Source organism: Podarcis tiliguerta (assembly GCF_965153285.1).
Source record: "Podarcis tiliguerta genome assembly, chromosome: 4".
NCBI lineage: Eukaryota > Metazoa > Chordata > Lepidosauria > Squamata > Lacertidae > Podarcis > Podarcis tiliguerta.
Window position 1 is genome coordinate 80,074,472 of NC_139537.1, and position 19,187 is coordinate 80,093,658.

A 19,187-nucleotide genomic window follows, 5' to 3' on the forward strand; every position below is an offset into this window, starting at 1 on the left:
AGCTATATCTTTGTGGTGTATATATGGAGAGAGAGAGAGAGAGAGAGAATGGCTACTTCTGAAATATAGACAGATTCTGTTGTCACTAGTTTCTACTCTGTTTGTTGCTTAAGAACATATCTGGCATTTGCTACTTGGCAGCCAAGTAGCTGCTAGTAGAACATAACACTGGCATTACAGAAAAGGAAGCACAATATATGTGATGCAGCTTCCCCCCCCCCCTTTCTTAAATGGACAAAAGGAGTTGTCTCCTGGACTTGGCTCTTTTTATGCAAGACTGGAGGGTTCCCAGAAACCATCCCTGGAGAAGTTAACAGCCAGGGACTGGTGTTTCAGTATTAGTCTGACAGTTGACACCACCTTAAAAGATAACTCCCTGCAGCTGTAGCAGCCAGCCTGCCATAATGTAGGTCACTCTCGAAAGAAACTGTTCCTCAGGGCATCTGAGCAAAAAATGACAGGGAGTAGAGGGGGGACCTGGCTGCTGCAGATGTGCTTTGAGGAAATCTGACATTTGCAATTAACTCTGCTTGAATAAAACGGGCCCCATTCAGAAACATCCAACTGGTGTGTAATACTAATTTTGAAACAAGGTCTTAACAACTGAAAGAGGCTATTCATGCCTTTGAACTTCATTGTGCAGACTAAGTACTCACCCATCATAAGATACCTTTGTGAGTTTGAGACCACACTCCCGAGACGGCTGAAACCATTTATTAGTCTTGTAGTTATGAATTCATCATTCCGTGGGAATCCATGAGCTTGAGGGTGGAAGGAGACTCAAGAACAGCATATTTTACTCCCATTTATTTATGTAAATAATGCTTCAATGTAAGCCAGTATAAAGTGATGCAAAATGGGGGTGGGGGATATCCAAGTTCCACATATATATATGCTCATTAGGTCTAAACTTGAAGTGACTGATTAGGAATGAGATCTTGGGTTCATTAATGGATGGCTCAATGAAGACATGTATGTAAAGTAGGATACAGAACTCATGTAACAAAATTGTGAGCTGTTAGATGTTGTTGTTGTTGTTTAGTCGTTCAGTCGTGTCCGACTCTTCGTGACCCCCATGGACCAGAGCATGCCAGGCACTCCTGTCTTCCACTGCCACCCGCAGTTTGGTCAGATTCATGTTTGTAGCTTCGAGAACACTGTCTAACCATCTCATCCTCTGTCGTCCCCTTCTCCTTGTGCCCTCCATCTTTCCCAACATCAGGGTCTTTTCCAGTGAGTCTTCTCTTCTCATGAGGTGGCCAAAGTATTGGAGCCTCAGCTTCACGATCTGTCCTTCCAGTGAGCACTCAGGGCTGATTTCCTTAAGAATGGATGCATTTGATCTTCTTGCAGTCCATGGGACTCTCAAGAGTCTCCTCCAGCACCATAATTCAAAAGCGTCAATTCTTCGGCGATCAGCCTTCTTTATGGTCCAGCTCTCACTTCCATACATCACTAGAGCTGTTAGATAGAAAACCTAATTCAAATCTCAATTCAGTCACAAATCTATTGGGTAGCCCTAGCTAAGCCACCACCCCATTTAGTATACAAGGATGGTAATACAGGCCTACCTGTTGTAGGATTGCTGTGGTGATGTTATACAAAACGGTTTTAGTGTTGTAAATGTGCTCTATATATGCTAAGTATTTTTTTATGGAAATAAGTATTCTCTTATCTACCACAGTAATCAAACACCACCATCACCACTGTCATTAGCATATTCAATTTAGAAATCATTCTTTCAACTAGGGGAAGACCTTTTTAGAAACTGGATGTGGGCTTTGCCCACATGCTGACTTCAAAATTTGAAAGTGGTTAGAAAATAGAACACAAGACTTAATTCTGTTTCCTACATTTGTGTTGAAATGGAGGGGCAATATGGTATGTGGGAGTTAGGAAACTTCTCATATGAACTGCATACAGATATTGATCATGGTGAAACTTCCCCAATGCCACAGCAATGTCTATTTGAGTCATCTTTGACCTTTGAAGACATATCTCCCCCACCCCTTATGAAGACTATGTTCTTTTCAGTATATTAACTGTGGCATGTATTCAGATGAAGAGGCAAGCAGGTAACTGAGCTAATGAAGTCACAGAGTATTTTTACACAGAGAGAGAGAGAGACAGGGAGACAGACAGACAGACAGGCTGTTCATTTGAATCCTCTGACATACAATTCATATAATGCATTGACAATGACATATAATGCAGGTGGATGTGGCTTGGTAAACAATCTTGACGAACAAATTAAGAGACCTGATGGGCTGGATCTATCTCTCCCTCAATTCCTGTAGGCCAAGTTTACCTGTACCACACCTGATAACCATATCTGGCATCAACTTTGCAGCCAACTGGGAGATTGTATAGTGTACTTAATTGTTTCTGTGGGCTTGAGCTTCCCTACAGCTGATTCAAACTATGAGTAGTCTCAGAAACCAGGATACCTGTTTGTTTGTTTTTATGTATTTTTTATTATTTATTAAATTTGTATACCATCCCTATATCTGTCTATCTCAGGGCTATCTTAACCTACCTGAGCTCTTAGTCTAGCAGGAAAATGGCATTGCAATAGGCAGTCAGGTAGATGTCTCCCCATTGCATATTCTTCATAAGAATGTGGGTCCCCTGCTACAAGCACCATATGTGGACTGGGATGACTGTGCCTTAATTGGCACCATGCAATTAAACGTGTATTAAAAGAAGATGTTAGGACTTTTTTTTTTCCTTGACTCAAAATTATGTGTAGAATACTCCCCTGGTACCAATTATAAAAAAGGAAAGTCTAGAATTTAATTAGCATTTGATGATGCCACTCAGAATGTATTCAAATTATAAGCTCATCACATGAATAATCTTTTATCATCTGATTAGATGGAGCAATTCATGTGTCTAATGATACCTGCTAATCAATCAGGAAGAAGGAAAAAAAATACTTCAGAACCAAATCTGTATGCAAGCAATACGGCATCGGCTCTGTTCTGCTTTAGAGTCACAAACATCCATGGTGATTTCTTTAGGGAGCTTTTCTTTGGTGTGTTTATGATGCCCCATGCTCACAGAGGCACTGCACGAAGCCGACCTGTTTAAGCCTTTGCGATGGCGAAACACTCAGTTGCAGTGAGGTGTTTTTTTCCTGACAGCAAAGGGTTTAAACATGGTGTGTAACCACTTTCACAGCCCATTCCTCCCATGTACAGTGGTTCCTCGGGTTACAGACGCTTCAGGTTACAGATGCTTCTGTAGTTGGTGCAAAAGGACCCATTGCTAGCAATGTGCATGAGAATGGGGTATACCTTCCTGTAGCCCTTTGTACTGGCAGAGGTGGTGATGGAAGGGGATGGAAGCTGGGTGTGCCTCCACCTCAGAATCTAGCACAAAAGATTCTTGCACCTTGTCCGGGAAGAGCTGGTCACCAGCTCTGTGCTGAAGCTCTGAATCTCTGGCTTTGCTTCATGTCGCTTGTTGGAAATGCTGCAAACCTTCCCTGCTTTTGGAATCTGGCCAAACTTCCCACAGCTTCACCCCTTGCACATCATCCTTCATGGTGTTTCCTTCACGGTGGCCCTCTCATTTGAACCAGCAGTGATTGGCGAAAAGTTGGTCACCTGCGAAAGCAGACTAATCACTTGAGAAAGCCCATGTCTGGAACTGCCCTCAGTCTGCTTTGCCCTTAATTTCTAATTTCTGTAATGGGACTACTGATAAGCCCCATTGCATTGTCTCTGAGATAAAACCTACATAATGCTTTGCACTCTGGGCATACAGTGCAAGCCATGCGTCATTAACTTCTTTGTAGCTTAGGAGATCAAGTAACTTCATCAAAGAGAAATTGCTTGCATACATTTTGAAATGGGCAAAGAACACTTCAGTGTTAAATAGAAGTCACGTAGATCTTTCCTCAGTGGAATGAAGTAGGAATAGGGTCAACTATACTTATCTTTCTGAAGGTACATGACTATCGAGCAAATATTGCTGTGTAGAGAAAAGCATTGTCAATTGCGCATACCTGTGGCTTTTCACCAAGCTATAAAAGTTGAAATCTGCTTGTAATGTTGTTCTGTTTTGTTCATTGAACTAACTACTGCCTCTGCAACACATATCAATAGTGGCTGGTAATGTGTTCCTGGCGAGTAGATGTTCTGTGAATGAAATGTTATTCTCAAAATCATCTTCAAAGAGGGGAAAAGTTTTGCAATTTTATTAAACAAAAATTGTAAAAAGCAGACAATGTCCACTCTGAGTGGGCATTCTAAGCTATATAGCATGGTGGGCCAGCTTGGTAGCATTTAAAATCTCTGCCTTTGTACATCAAGTGGGTTCATTGTTAATGCTTCCTTTTCCTTCAATTCCCCCCTCCCTCCTGTTTGCCATAATATATTTAGCATATCAAAAGAATCGGTGTGGGTTTTCCTAAGACAAGCATTGGTTGGGGGTAACATTGCAACTGCTGCCAACAGCATGATCCTGTGTGCACTTTCAAAGGAGACATCAGGAACTACACATTTGGCAGCAAACATGGGGCTTCCATGGGCGTTTGTGGAAATGAAGTGGCAGGAGGTGGGTGGGATGCGACAGGGGAGGCTTTGTAAATGGGAAGCAATGGTATTGCAGTGGGATTAAGAAAGCACTCTCCTCCTTATTGATTGCCCCTGCAAATCCCATCATCTACTTTTTAAGTGGTTTTCTGGTAAGATTTAACGAATTTTAAGCAGGAGCCTGACACGTTTCCTATTGCCTTTATGAGCTTCCAGCATTCTCCTTGTTGGAGCTTGCTAAATCAGTCCCAGTAAAGGCAGAGCTCAACCAGTACTGTGTGCTCCTTACTCTCTCGGTCTCTGGGAAGCATTATCGTAGTCGGTAGCTTGCCTCTCCACCATCTTCCTTGCTCCTTGACTAAGGGATCCCTTCGCAAATGTGGATTGAGGAACTCTCCACATGAGTTGCAACTTCCCAGATGACCAGACCTTATTGACTGCCTGCCCAGCCACCAACAAGGTTTCCACTCTCTTATCTTAATAGCATATGTTTGGAAAACAAATCTATTGGCTATGTAAGACCAGACATGGAATAGCATGGTGCGTGAAGAGAAGCCTGACTCCATCCCAACTGTGGAGGATGAAAGAGAAGCATTCTGGGTGAGGGACGCTTTGTAACAGGTCAAGTGACAACTCATATATGCAGCAGGAGATACTGCCTTTTTTCACAGGGGAGATATGTAGGCCCCCAGTTTGGGCATTACACAAGGATCACAAGTTTGTCATGTGCCTGTCCTCTCTTCTAGCCTGCTGCAGTGCCCAGAGTGGCTCTTGAACACATTGATTTCGGTGCAGTTCGAGTCCCAATCAGTGTGGCCTGGATTGCAGCCTAAGCCAATCTGTAGGATATTAAGGTCAAGGGCAGCCCAACCCACACACAAGTAGTTAGAATTTAACTTGTTTTGTTCCATTGGCAGTAATGTGAATAACAGCTCCATCCTTAACCCAGTTGAGCTAAATTGCTAAGGTTTAAGCTGGTTTAGCCCTGTAGATTTGAATGAGATTAAATCAGCTTAAATTAAAATGCTTCAGCTTAACCAAATTGCGAATCCAGCTGCAAATCGGATTAGACCAAAGCACTCTTATTTAACTAATCTGTAGCCAGCTTATTAAGATCAGTGTTTTTAGTGTGTGTAAACCATATTTGTATCAAGAGATTTGCCTTGTACCTATATCCAGCAAAATATGGATGCTGTATCAGTTTCCTTGGTACCTTTACTGAACACGCTGAACCTTACAGAAAAGGAAAATAAGACAATTTCCCAAGCTACATATGTTCCGTTTAATTCACTGCGAGTTCTGACCAATAAAGTCATAACCTTCCCTCCCTCTGTGCCATAACCAAAGTGAAAACCTGCCCAGCAGTGATCAATGCAAACTAATTTATTCATGGATACACTTTGGTTTCATTTTAATAAAACAAATTATAAACTGAAATTTATATTTTGTTAAATAATTTCAGGAAAAGGTATCTTAATAAACTATGCACTGCTGTAAGTGCAATATTGATCGTTATTTTGAGACTCATTGTACTATGATTACAGCATCTTTCTTAAATAAGTGTCTAGAATTTAATAGGCTCATCAGGGTTTCCCAGACTTGCTAGTTAGGGATGGTGGGAGTTGTAGTTCAAAAACAGCTGGAGACCCAAGTTTGGGAAACACTGACCTAAATCCAGTGGATGCTCCAATCTGTGGACTTAATTAGGCCCAGCGCAGATCCCAATTTGACCCGCAAAGCCATTCCTCACGAACCATGCCCACCTTCTCCATCATATGTCACATCAGGTGTAGGAGCAGGCAGAGACATTGCCGCAAATGAATAAGATACAGTGTGGAGTAGGGGTTAGACTGCTGGACTACTAGGACCCGGGAGAACAGGGTTCAAATCTCCACTCAGCCATGAAGCTCACTGGGTGACCTTGGGCCAGTCACTCATTCTCAGCCTAACATGCCTCACAGGGTTGTTGTGAGGATAAATTGGGGCGGAGATGTATGTACACCACTCTGAGCTCCTTGGAGGAAAGATAAAAAGGTAAAGGGACCCCTGACCATTAGGTCCAGTCGTGGCCGACTCTGGGGTTGCGGCTCTCATCTCGCTTTACTGGCCGAGGGAGCCGGCGTACAGCTTCCGGGCCATGTGGCCAGCATGACTAAGCCACTTCTGGCGAACCAGAGCAGTGCACAGAAACGCCGTTTACCTTCCCACCAGAGCGGTACCTATTTATCTACTTGCACTTTGACGTGCTTTCGAACTGCTAGGTGGGCAGGAGCAGGGACCGAGCAACGGAAGCTCACCCCGTCGCAGGGATTCGAACCGCCGACCTTCTGACCGGCAAGTCCAAGGCTCTGTGGTTTAACCCACAGCGCCACCTGCGTTTGGAGAAAAGATAGGATATAAATAAATAGGAGCGTAAAATGAGCTTCCCACTTATCCTTTGCAAGCGGGACTTCCTGCCAGTTTTGTATGATTTTGGGACCTACCCTATTCTTGTGACAGTAATTTGTTTGAAACTGTTGAATAATGTACTCTAAAATTGTTGTAACCTTCCCTGGAACCTCATGGTGAAGGGCAGGCAAGAAATTGAATTATTACCATAGTGGATGTTATCATCATCATCATATCAAAACCACAAGAAATCCATATTATGATACTCTTTCGGAACAGTTATCTAATGATCTTTTGAAAGTGGGGGGGGCGGGTTGAAGCAGCTTGTGTTCAATGGAGGTCTATGCTGATGACTTATGTGAGAGAGGTAAGCAGACCGTGGGTGTTTTGAAAAAGCTGTGAGTCTGCAAAGTGCTAAGCAAGAGGCAGACAACATGTGGGTAGAGGAGGCTTCCTTAACATTTGTGCTTCTTTGTAATTGTTGACAGGAGCAGAAGATGAAATCCCTGGTTCAGGATTTGTGGTGTTCAGTTTATTTCTGGATGAAAGGCGCCCTTTGGGAGGGGGAGGGAAGTATGGGGAAACAATTGCTAGCACCAAAGAGAGCACGAACCTAATGCGAGCTCCGTTTGAGCTAATAGTACCATGTGTTGTCGACACAGAATGGATGGGGAGCTCTCTAACTTTGCTCAGTGAGGAATGCTTTCCCCTTTTTTCTTTTGTAAGTAAAACAAGGAATACGTTTTCCAGTAGTGGAGTGCACAGCGTAGAACTGAGTTCATGAACCAAAACTCAATGAGCTATTTTTCATGGGATGCTTGTGTCTACTTTCCATATTCCCTGTCTTTCTCCTCCCCAGTGCCCTGGCCTGGAAGTTCCTTGGGAGCAGGAATATTTTGCAGGCTGGGGCTCTGGAGACAGAGGGATCCTTCTATGGGAGATGCACACGAACCTCTTATTGTAATTGAGGGCTGCAGTGTATGTACATACAGGCACACACTGCATGCCTCAGGTAAGCTGAGAGGAGGGGAGAGCTCCATTGGCCATACCATATTCTGAATTGTGACTGCACTAAGAAGGCCATGTTTGTGTTCACCAAATTGTTGTCTTTTCCCCAACATTTTGCTTTTTTTTTTAACTACTGTGATTTTAGATTTTAGGCTGCAATCCTATACTCACTTACTTGGGAGTAAGCCCCCATAGAACTACAGTGGTACTTTGGGTTACATATGCTTCAGGTTACAGACTCCGCTAACCCAGAAATAGTGCTTCAGGTTAAGAACTTTGCTTCAGGATGAGAACAGAAATCGGGCTCCAGCGATACAGCAGCAGGAGGAGGCCCCATTAGCTAAAGTGGTGCTTCAGGTTAAGAACAGTTTCAGGTTAAGAACAGACCTCTGGAACGAATTAAGTACTTAACCTGAGGTACCACTGTAATTGGGACCTACTTCTGAGTAAACACACATATATAGAGAAGGGGGGAATATATACGATTGTACTGTCAATTGTGATTCTTTTGTTACTTCTGAAGCCACATTGGCTATTAAGTATGAAGGTGGTGCCCAAAATGTTGAAGCAGAGCAAAAATAAAATAATTTTAAAAGTCAGTACAACCACTTCTGTTATAGAGGCATGCTGAGAAGGGTTTGTTCTGTAAAACAGAAACAGAAAATATAAATGTAGTGCATGGTTGGAGGAAGAGTGTGTGTTGGTGTATGGCGTGTACATTCGTTGCACAACAACCCATCTACCTGGAAAAGAAACAGCTGAAATTAACAAATGATTAAGGCTGCAATCCTATGCGCACTTACCTTGAACAAACCCCATCTGAGCAAATCCCCACCCATCTGGCTGGGTTTCCCCAGTCACTCTCGGCGGCTTGCACCACATATAAAAACATAACAAAACATTAAAAACTTCCCGATACAAGGCTGCCTTCAGATGTCTTCTAAAACTTGTATACAGTAGTTCTTTATCTCCTTGACACCTGATGGGAGGGCATTCCACAGGGAGGACACCACTACTGAGAAGGCCCTCTGCCTGGTTCCCTGTAGCTTCACTTCTCGCAGTGAGGGAAGCACCCGAAAACCCTATTTATATAGAATATTAGAGATAGCTTAGTCGGTAGAGCATGAGACACATTGGACAAAAGATTCCTGTATTGTAGGGGGGTGCCCCTTGTGGTCCCTTCCAATTCTACAATTCTATGACCTCTCGTTCCCCATAGTAGTGTGGTACACACACACACACACACACACACACACACAAAATTGGTGGTTGTTTTCTTTCTTCTTTTGTAGTGATGCAGTGCCTGCTTGCTTGTGTATGTGGCAAGGAGGAGAAGGAGGGGGCAGAGTTAGGTGCAGCTCCACAACTGTACCATGTTATATGGACACTGGATTGAACCCCAAATCTTTTCCCCATGGAAAGAACGACAGACTTGGGTAGAAATACAATTGGCCTTTTCTAGTATGTGACTAGGGAGAGCTCTTTCTAGATTTCTTTTTTAAAAAACAGCACACTTCTGCACTCTAGTGCCAGAGGGATGGGTTAGGACACGGGCTATAACTACATTTTTAGGCAGTAGCAAGCAGGAACACATTAAAAGTTCATTAAATGACAGGACAATGTTGGCGAGGGAGTTATTTCTCCCCTTTATACTTTAAAAGGCTATAATCAGCATTACTAGTGAACAAATAGAGTGGGAAGTGGGATAGATAGATAATTTATTACGGTCAGAGACCAGAGAGTGGGAAGTGTTCATCTCTGAAATGGAAATAGTAGAAGAGTCCATTTAAAAACACTGTCAAATTTGTATGGGTATGGGGTGGGGGAGGAGTTGGACTGTCACTTCTTATCATATGATGGCATGGTCACTAGCCACTAGGTTCCTGAGCTTTGGCCCCACACGCAATGTGCAGTTTCAAGGGTTCTGGATGCACTACCTAGGAAAAGAATCACATTTTCCCACCACGAAAATGTGGCGTTCCTTATTGCTGAATAAATGGAATTTCTCTGCAGCAAGAATGCTAGTCTAAAATCAACGTTCTTGAAACTAGTTGAATGTAAATGCATGCATCCCTTAAAAGATTTGCAGTAAAAACAGATAACATAAACAAAACGTCACTTGGGAAACCCGATCATTTGAAAATTCAACCCAGTAATCATGTCATCTACAAGGGTTATGAGTTCCTCTGAACATGCTAGGACAAGATAACTCTCCACTGATCCAGTTATATTGAGGTTCAAGTCAAAGCGAGCTGTTCTAGTAGCAGTTCCAGAAGAGTTAAATGCAGCATATAGTACATGACAGATCATTCAATATTTTGTCAACCCATCACTTTCTTTTTTTCCAGCTGACTTTTGCAAAACTGCAGAACTCTCTGGATTTTACACCTGTCATCTAACTAGCTTCAAAATTTCTCACTTTTATAATAAAAGTGCACGTCAGCTAAAATGTCATGGATTCCCTATGCCATTTCGCAAGGGAATCCCAAGGACAGTGAAAGCAGGAGGAGGATATATGATTGATGCACCTCAGAGCCTTGGTTAGGTTAAATGAGGGCTCGGGTGGTACCCAGGGCACATGGAATTCAAGAACGCAACTGCTGGTTCTAGTTTCCATCCCATTCCATTATTATTTGCAAGCCATGGACCACACCTCCTGCTGTGCGCATTTACTTAAAGCAGAACAGCATGCTCAAGAGAAGATCTTTGTAGTTTATTGGGGCTCTGTAAGGGACGCGGGTGGCGCTGTGGGTTAAACCACAGAGCCTAGGACTTGCCGATCAGAAGGTCGGCGGTTTGAATCCCCACGACGGTATGAGCTCCCGTTGCTCAGTCCCTGCTCCTGCCAACCTAGCAGTTCGAAAGCATGTCAAGGTGCAAGTAGATAAATAGGTACTGCTCCGGCGGGAAGGTAAACGGCGTTTCCGTGCGCTGCTCTGGTTTGCCAGAAGCGGCTTAGTCATGCTGGCTACATGACCCGGAAGCTGTACGCTGGCTCCCTTGGCCAATAAAGCGAGATGAGTGCTGCAACCCCAGAGTCGGCCACGACTGGACCTAATGGTCAGGGTCCCTTTACCCTTTACCTTTAAGGTATAATCATTTGCTGTGAGTGAGACTCAGAAGGCCCTGGGAGGAGCAGGGCTGCTAGATCCTGCCAGAAAGGGAATGGCTGGTTGAGTTTACAGACTTAATCATGGGAAACTTCCACTCCTGGTGCATGTGGGTTTGATGCTCAGATCTGATTCCCACCCTCCACTCATAGAATCTCTTTGTTCTGTATTTTGCACAAAGAAGGGATGGGTGATAGCAGTACAAAAAGAAAACAAAATGAACAATTGTGCTGTAATTTCAGCAGCACCAAGAGCAAAGGGGGTCCCCCAACCCCAAGGTATTAGCGGATGAGAAACCTTGCATTAAAATTCTTACTTTTAATTATGTATGAATGTACACACTAGGGTGGCTACTTAGCATGTTTTCAAAAAAGAGGAATGCATTGCCAAATGCAATAAAGGACCCCTGACCATTAGGTCCAGTCGTGGCCGACTCTGGGGTTGCGGCGCTCATCTCGCTTTACTGGCCAAGGGAGCCAGCATACAGCTTCCGGGTCATGTGGCCAGCATGACTAAGCTGCTTCTGGCGAACCAGAGCAGCGCACGGAAACGCCGTTTACCTTCCCGCCGGAGCAGTACCTATTTATCTACCTGCACTGGTGTGCTTTCGAACTGCTAGGTTGGCAGGAGCAGGGACCCAGCAATGGGAGCTCACCCTGTTACGGGGATTCGAACCGCCGACCTTCTGATCGGCAAGTCCTAGGCTCTGTGGTTTAACCCACAGTGCCACCCGCGTATGCCAAATGCAATACTGTGGTATTTAAATCAACAGAACTTAAAGGTTCTTAGCTTTGGTTGGATCTTACCCATATTGCTGTATATTGAATGAAGTATTGCAAATTAGTATCACAAGTGCCGGGACCTCCTGGTTGTCCCCCCCCCCCCCTTATTCCAGTAGCAGGGGAAAATGACTAATTATAATAATAAGGTGGTTGCTTTTCAAGTGTCTTACCCATGGTTCATTAATTCTTTGAGTTCACTTATTTTCATAATCATGCAAGCTTTGAACTTAAATGCTGGCTTTTGTTTTTGTGTGTAAATCGAAAAGTAAATCTCCCCTTCCACTTCACCTGATTGCATAGATAGATACACACAAACAACAAAGTGCTGTTAAAATGTTGCAGTGTGGAGTACTTACTGTTTCAGATAGGCAGCCATGCCCCCTTCAGGTTACTCCATTCCTTTCCACCTCCCATCCATTTTCCCACGAGTCAGCCTGCATTCCATGACCACTGAGCATGCTCAGTCCTCGTTAGGTCTTTTTTATATATATAGTTGTGGACCTTTAGGGTTGTTTGAGCCAAGTATTCAAAAGGTGGAAATGAATATAGTTTCTTACCACAGGGTTAAGGTTACCAACATAGCCTGATCCTTCGTTATTACCCAAAATAAGTATTCAGAGAAATATCTTCGAAACTCTAATGGCAAACTTTGTCATTTTAAAATAAAAATGTAAAACTGGCAACTCCTAGATGCTTGCCCATTTCCCCAGTTTAACTGCTTTTTAAAGAACTCTGGTGGATACAGGAGATTGTACTTATAGTCTGAATTAGTGAAAGTTTATTCACTCTTTTTCAATATCTACAGTTTTGAAGAATTTTAACTTAAGTTTTTTGTTATATTGAACTCTTTCATATATATTTTTCTAGTCAAAGAAAGCCAATTCTTAATAAAGAATTTGAAAAGAACTTTTTTGAAAAGTTACCAAGCAAGTGGACTTGATTTTAAAAGTCTAAAATTACATATAATATCTATTGAGCATAATAGGAGGATTTTAGCTTTAGATTTTGCTGCTTTTACAAATGGGTTTAAAGAAGCTTCTGCTTTTGCACTAGAAATAATTATTGCTACCTTGGTTGCTGAGCAGCCAAATATAACTGAATGGCAATGAATCATGATTGTGAGTGGTCCCTTTTAGCAACAGAAATTGTTTACCCAAGGTTTCTTTAACATTTCAAAAGTCCTTTCTTAGCCGTGCTTTATATATTATAGGAATGAGAAACGTGAGCCCATTTTCTGTATACCACATCCACCCAACCATCAGCTGACATCACTGCTGGTGGGCGGGAGGACAGGGTTTAATACCGCATTGTTTCCAGCAGGGAATGGGATCGTGCAGTCAAGGCAGCAAGATATAAGTGGTGCCTAAAGCCCTTAGCAAAAGTGCTGCTTCTCCTTTAAGCCAGTGGAATCTACCCCATTGCTTCTGGCTGCCCACCCACTTAAACCAGAAGTGCAGGCTGTTTCAAACAGTGCTTTTGCAAAGCACTTTAAGGCAGCACTGAGCAGGATCAGATCAAAAACTTTACTGCGGTCCAAACACTCAAAAAAACAATTTCAAAACTAGATACAGTTAAAACGACCAGACAGACAGATGGAAGAAACCAAGGCAGTCATTTTGTTTTATCTAGGTTATAATGACCATTGTTTCTTATAACCTCCGAAAGAAACTTTGCCACGGCCAGTGTAATATCATTTGACCTGGCTTCCAAAAGATATTTAATATGGGAGGCTTCAGATTTTCCCAGCAAATTTTTCAGTAAGGGTTTGATCAGTTGGTCCCTTGCTTGCTCATATTGCTCACAATGCAGTAGAATATGCTTCATACAATCGACGTCCTGGGAACATAAACAAAGCCTATTCTGTTAGGGGATGCCTCTCAGTGTGCCATTTAGAACTTCTGAGGGAAATACATTTAGCCTGGCTTTGGTGAATAAACGCCGATAGTTAGGTACAGACAAATTCTTAAAGTATGAGGATATCTGAAAGTCATGCCCGTATTGGATTCCAGCTGCGACCGGGCTACTAATTACATAAGATTGGGATCGCAGGTCGCTGTGTGAGTTGTCCCAAAGCCTTTGCCTCAGGGATTCAAGGGCAATGTTGTAACCCAGATGATATAAGAGGGATGATGGCAGTCCAATCGAGGTGGCTTTTCTGGCCATAGGTTTCAGCCATGGGCTGACAAACTACTCATTGGTTAAATGTACTAATAATCCCTTCCCCAGGCCGAAAACTGAGATCTTGAGCCAGTATCTCAAGGCAGCCCACCATGCTTTGGTGGAGAGTGGGCATTCACCTGTTTCCAGAAATAGAATTGAATTTGGGACAGTTTGGGACCTGTAATAGGGACCGAAGAAACTTTGCCTGGAACCCATGTAACTTAGGAAATGATCCGTTGTACCAGACATTTGAAGCATAGAGAAGTTGGGAAACAGATTTTGCATTAAAAACCTTTATGGCTGATGGAACATAATGGCCTCTCCTTGTAAAAAAGAATCGGAGTATAGCAAGTTTGAGCAGGATCTTCCCTGCAACTGCTGATGCAAAGGGAGGGTGATCCTTCAAAACAGTATCATGTTGCTTGCTTTGACATCCAGACTTCAAATGATGTCATTTGTGATGTCAGTTGATTGACAAGTGGGTGGCTTGCCCACCTGTCAGATTTGGCCTGTGGAGCTGTTAAGTAGCCTATTGGGGAAGGGAAGGGCCATAAAGGTAAATGGACCCCTGACCATTAGGTCTAGTCATTGCCGACTCTGGGGTTGCAGCGCTCATATCGCTTTATTGGCCAAGGGAGCCGGCGTCCAGCTTCCGGGTCATGTGGCCAGCATGACTAAGCCGCTTCTGGCAAACCAGAGCAGCGCACGGAAACGCCGTTTACCTTCCAGCCGGAGTGGTACCTATTTATCTACTTGCACTTTGACGTGCTTTCAAACTGCTATGTTGGCAGGAGCAGGGACCGAGCAACGGGAGCTCACCCTGTTGTGGGGATTTGAACCGCTGACCTTCTGATCGGCAAGTCCTAGGCTCTGTGGTTTAACCCACAGCGCCACCTGCGGCCATAGCTCAGTGGCAAAGGATCTGCTTTGCATGCAGAATGTCCCAGGTTCAATCCCCAGCATCTCCCTGTAGAGCTGGGACTGCTCCCTGCTGAAACCCTGGAAAGCTGTCATTGTAGGCAGTATTGAGCTAGATGGACTGTCAGGGAACTGCCATTGGCTCAGAGGCGAGAGATAGAAGGGGAGTTGTGTTACAGAGAGCCTCTGAAAATCTTGCAAAGCAGTTCCTCTTCCAGCGAGGAGGAAAGCCCCACCTCCAGTGGAGAAGAGGTGCAAGGAGCAGAGGATGCTAGAGAGAGCCTTAACACCGCGCCTGAGCAAACCGGAGAGGAGGGAAGCACACCCCTTCCATCCCCGGTCATGCGCAGTAGTTTGAGGCGTAGGGAGGGGTGGAAAAGGCTTGGGGTGACGAAACCTTTATGTTGGGGGAGGTACAAAAACAGACCACTCCCGGATTCTGCTAGTGATTGAGCCAGACATGACCTTATGAGGCTCTTCACTGTAAATAGTCTGCACCAAAATAAAGCCTGTAAAAGATAGGTCGGAGTCCTGCCTGGTTACTCTCGAGCAACCACAACAGCATCTGACATGGACCAATGATCTGACTTGGTATAAAGTAGTTTCCTATATTCCAAGGCATCACTATACACTCTTTCCACACAGGCCTTTTCACCTCTTACTTTCAGTTGACTTAAAAAAAAAAAAATCAGTTACATAAGAGGTATTTTCTTTGGATGTCTCCAAGAAGGAGAAATAGACACAATATAAAAGAAAGTGGTGCCTTTACTGCTCCCATGTTTTCTTTTTGTTGATGTGGTTCAAATATTTGTCTTCCGTGCATTCAACCAAAGAGCCTGAACGGCATGCATTGTTTCATCAAAAGTGTCTTAGCTTTTTGTGCTAGGCATCTTAAAACTGTGCTTCCTCATCCTACAGATGTGTTAAATAAGCATGAATTGAATTGCCGAAGGTTCCCCAATAACAAAACTGGAAACTGAATTCTGATCTTTTTTAAAAAGCCCAGATGCCACATGGGTTTTTGTATTTAAATGTAGTAAACCCAAAACAGAATGGGGTAGAGAACACTTGCTGTGATTGTCCTCTTAACATCTTTTCTTTCCCCTGCAGGAACTTTTTACACCAGAATGCAAGTTTAAGGAGTCTGTTTTCGAAAATTATTATGTAATCTACTCATCAATGCTCTACAGACAGCAAGAGTCAGGAAGGGCCTGGTTCTTGGGGCTCAATAAAGAAGGCCAAGTCATGAAAGGAAATAGAGTGAAGAAAACAAAACCAGCAGCGCATTTTCTACCGAAGCCATTGGAAGGTAAGCTTTGCATTGGCATTAGCAGCATATCTTCACTTTTTCTGCAGCACACAAAATGGGTGACATCAGGGGTGCATTTCTGTCATTCCCGAGGGTTTCTAAAAATTGCTGGATGACACCTCCCCAGCTCCAAGGAGTATTTTGTATATTGCTTCATTCTGTTTGAAAAGGGCACACATGAAAGGCTTTTTGTGCGTATGGTGATACTTGATCAGGGCTTGAGTGTGGAAAGCCACTTTCGAAAGCACTTTTCCAGCATCTCAAAATGGACTGCAGATGTAGCATGGCTGCTAAAAGACGGGGCTGTGAAGAATGAAATTTTGTCTTTGTCGTAGGCTCAATAGGTGGCCTTTGAGAGAGCCATTCCTCTCCCACCAGCCTCAGTTCCCACCTCCAATACGGGGGTGATAAAAATATCACAAGGCTGTTGAAAGGATTGTTGAGACAATATATGTAGAGCACTTTGCTTGAAAGTGCATTGTGAAATATAATTCAGAATAAAAATTCAGGGTTCGTGCTTTGTGGTAAGTTTTTGTTTAACCAACTAGGGAGATCTGAATCTCAGCATATGCTTTTCTTTCTGATGATTTTTTTTAATGAAAATTGGAATGGAAAGTGCTTATAAAAGCTAAGTCAAATGTCCAGACCAGACCATTTATATATCCAAGACTGAACAGAAGCGATGGAAGATGTCCCAACAAATTTCCCTACCCTCCCACCAAGCTTTTAAAGATGAGGCATGGTACACTGGCTCATGAGACTCTCTCTCCTTGGGGGAATATTGAGATTGCAAGTGGACACATGTCAGGACAAGTGGGTCTGCTCCCATCTGCAAAGGAAGTCCTGGCTTTAGGTGGCAAGGCTGCACCCTCCTGTTCGGTCTCCCTCTCAGTCACTGCTGCCATCTGTTCACTTTCTTCACCTCAGCTGATCATGCTTTTCCCAGCCTCCATGAAAGTTCCCAATTCCGTATGAACGCTGAAGGGGAATTCTGGTGTCCCTGGTCCCTCTTCCAAAGTGACTGACAGGTTGGAAAGGGGAGAACCCCTTTCCTCCATCACAGGTTCCCCCAATTCAGTGCCCCCCTCAAACACACACACACCTGCATTTTGTCTTCCTCCGTCACATCTTACCAACCTAAGTCCTATCGCCACCGTACTTCAGGTTTTCATTGTCCCTTTTTGCAACTCAATTAAATCCCTTTTATGTTGATCTTAATCTGCACAACATAGTTAAACCATGTTGAAATCTATTCAGCTATCACAACCCCCCTTCAAAGAACCTTGAAAGTTTTGTGTGGGCAAATGTTCTCTGATAGAGATTCCAGACCCTTCACAGAACTACAGTTTAGAGTTCATTTCTTAGGAGTGGTGACTTTCAAACAAGTTTACAATTGTGCCTATCTATTCCATCTCATTATTGCCATTGTTCCTCAGATTTGCGTGTTCAGACCTCCCCTCTAAATAAAAACACATTTGACTCAAATTTTAGTTTGGTTTTTGGCAGAATTTAGGCCACAACTTTATTGATTACAGAAAGTGAGTGGTTGCATAGGCTCTGGTTTGATTAGCTTCCTGAACCCTTGCAGGTAGCGCTGACCCAGAGCTCTATCATAGGTCAGCCAAGGGTGAACATCTGAGGTAGGTAGAAAGCCCAGGTACAGGCTATGTCTACTCCCCAGATGCTCCCCTGGACTCAGGCTCGGGGGTTGACCAAACCAAGTTGAGTCCGTGGATTCCTTTAACGGAATACCCTTCACATAGGGATGGCGAGACAGTTCCCCCATCCCTATCACCTGAACCAGAGCCTATCCACAACCTTACAAGTTGTGACGATGTGCTACGTGGCAGGCGAAACCCAAATGGCAACAGCCAATCAGCCAAGTGGGGAAAATTCTTGCCGTGCTCCTGTCCCAACGACAGACGGCACACGATGGCATAGCAAGGTCAGTCACAAAATGCCCTAAATATAGGGAGAGGTGGGCGGGTGTTCCGATGCACGAGCCAAAAGAGGAAGCTCTGGGTCACGTGCATGGGTATTTATAGGTCTCTCGATCCATTGAGACAGCACCCCATTGGCCAAATTAAACCCAGCAATGAGGGACCTGCCAGTCAGGTGTTGTGGCTGTACAATATACCCACCCACAACAAGAGGGTCAGTCTCCAGGTCTCATTGCAACACGTGCCCTCTTTTTGGGAGAGCATGCTTTCCAGAAGATGCTTAAAAATGTGCATTGTCAGTTAATTAAATTAAACAAAATACTGCACATTTTATGTTATGGCTTGGCCATTGGTTTAAGATAATTGATTACGCTCCTTAAATTTTTCTGAGTTTTAATTTAGTATTTATTTTTGATAACTCTATATCTGTCCTAATACAGTTTGCAATACAGTGACACCTCGGGTTAAGAACCTAATTTGTTCTGGAGGTCCATTCTTAACCTGGAACTGTTCTTAACCTGAGGTACCACTTTAGCTAATGAGGTCTCCCGCTGCCGCTACGCCAGCGCCACACAATTTCTGTTCTCATCCTGAAGCAAAGTTCTTAACCCGAGGTACTACTTCCGGGTTAGCGGAGTCTGTAACCTGAAGCGTCTGTAACCCAAGGTACCACTGTGGTCAAAAATAACTAAATAGCAGCATTAAAACAACCACAATCAAATATAATACTGAACTGGTTCTTGTGCCTTTGGGAAAGAAGTATGCAAAAGGAGGTGACAACACAGGCAGGCTTGTCTGCACTACATGCAGCTGATCTTTTCACTTCTCCTTGCCTTTGAAAGCAAGGAGAGGGCCACAAATATGGCATTGCCACCAGTGTGTGCTGTTGCAAATGGCTCACTCTTTTCTTAGTGGGTAGACATTTGGGCTCTGCATAGAAATGTCACAGATCTACTGCTACCCCTTTCATTTAACAACCTTCTGGCCCCGATTGTTTAGATTTTATTTTACCCTGTAGGTCTAGTCCAGAATAG

At 43.7% G+C, this 19,187-nt stretch overlaps 1 protein-coding gene across 4 annotated transcripts in view; it reads left to right on the plus strand.

Moving 5' to 3' along the window:
- Positions 1–19,187, plus strand: part of FGF14 (fibroblast growth factor 14) — a 295,208-nt gene that overhangs the window by 269,472 nt on the left and 6,549 nt on the right. For all 4 annotated transcript variants that reach the window (XM_083438132.1, XM_083438134.1, XM_083438133.1 and 1 more), the window contains one exon: positions 16,015–16,213. In XM_083438132.1, the coding sequence (XP_083294258.1) occupies positions 16,015–16,213 (199 nt within the window). The remainder of the gene's footprint in view (positions 1–16,014; positions 16,214–19,187) is intronic.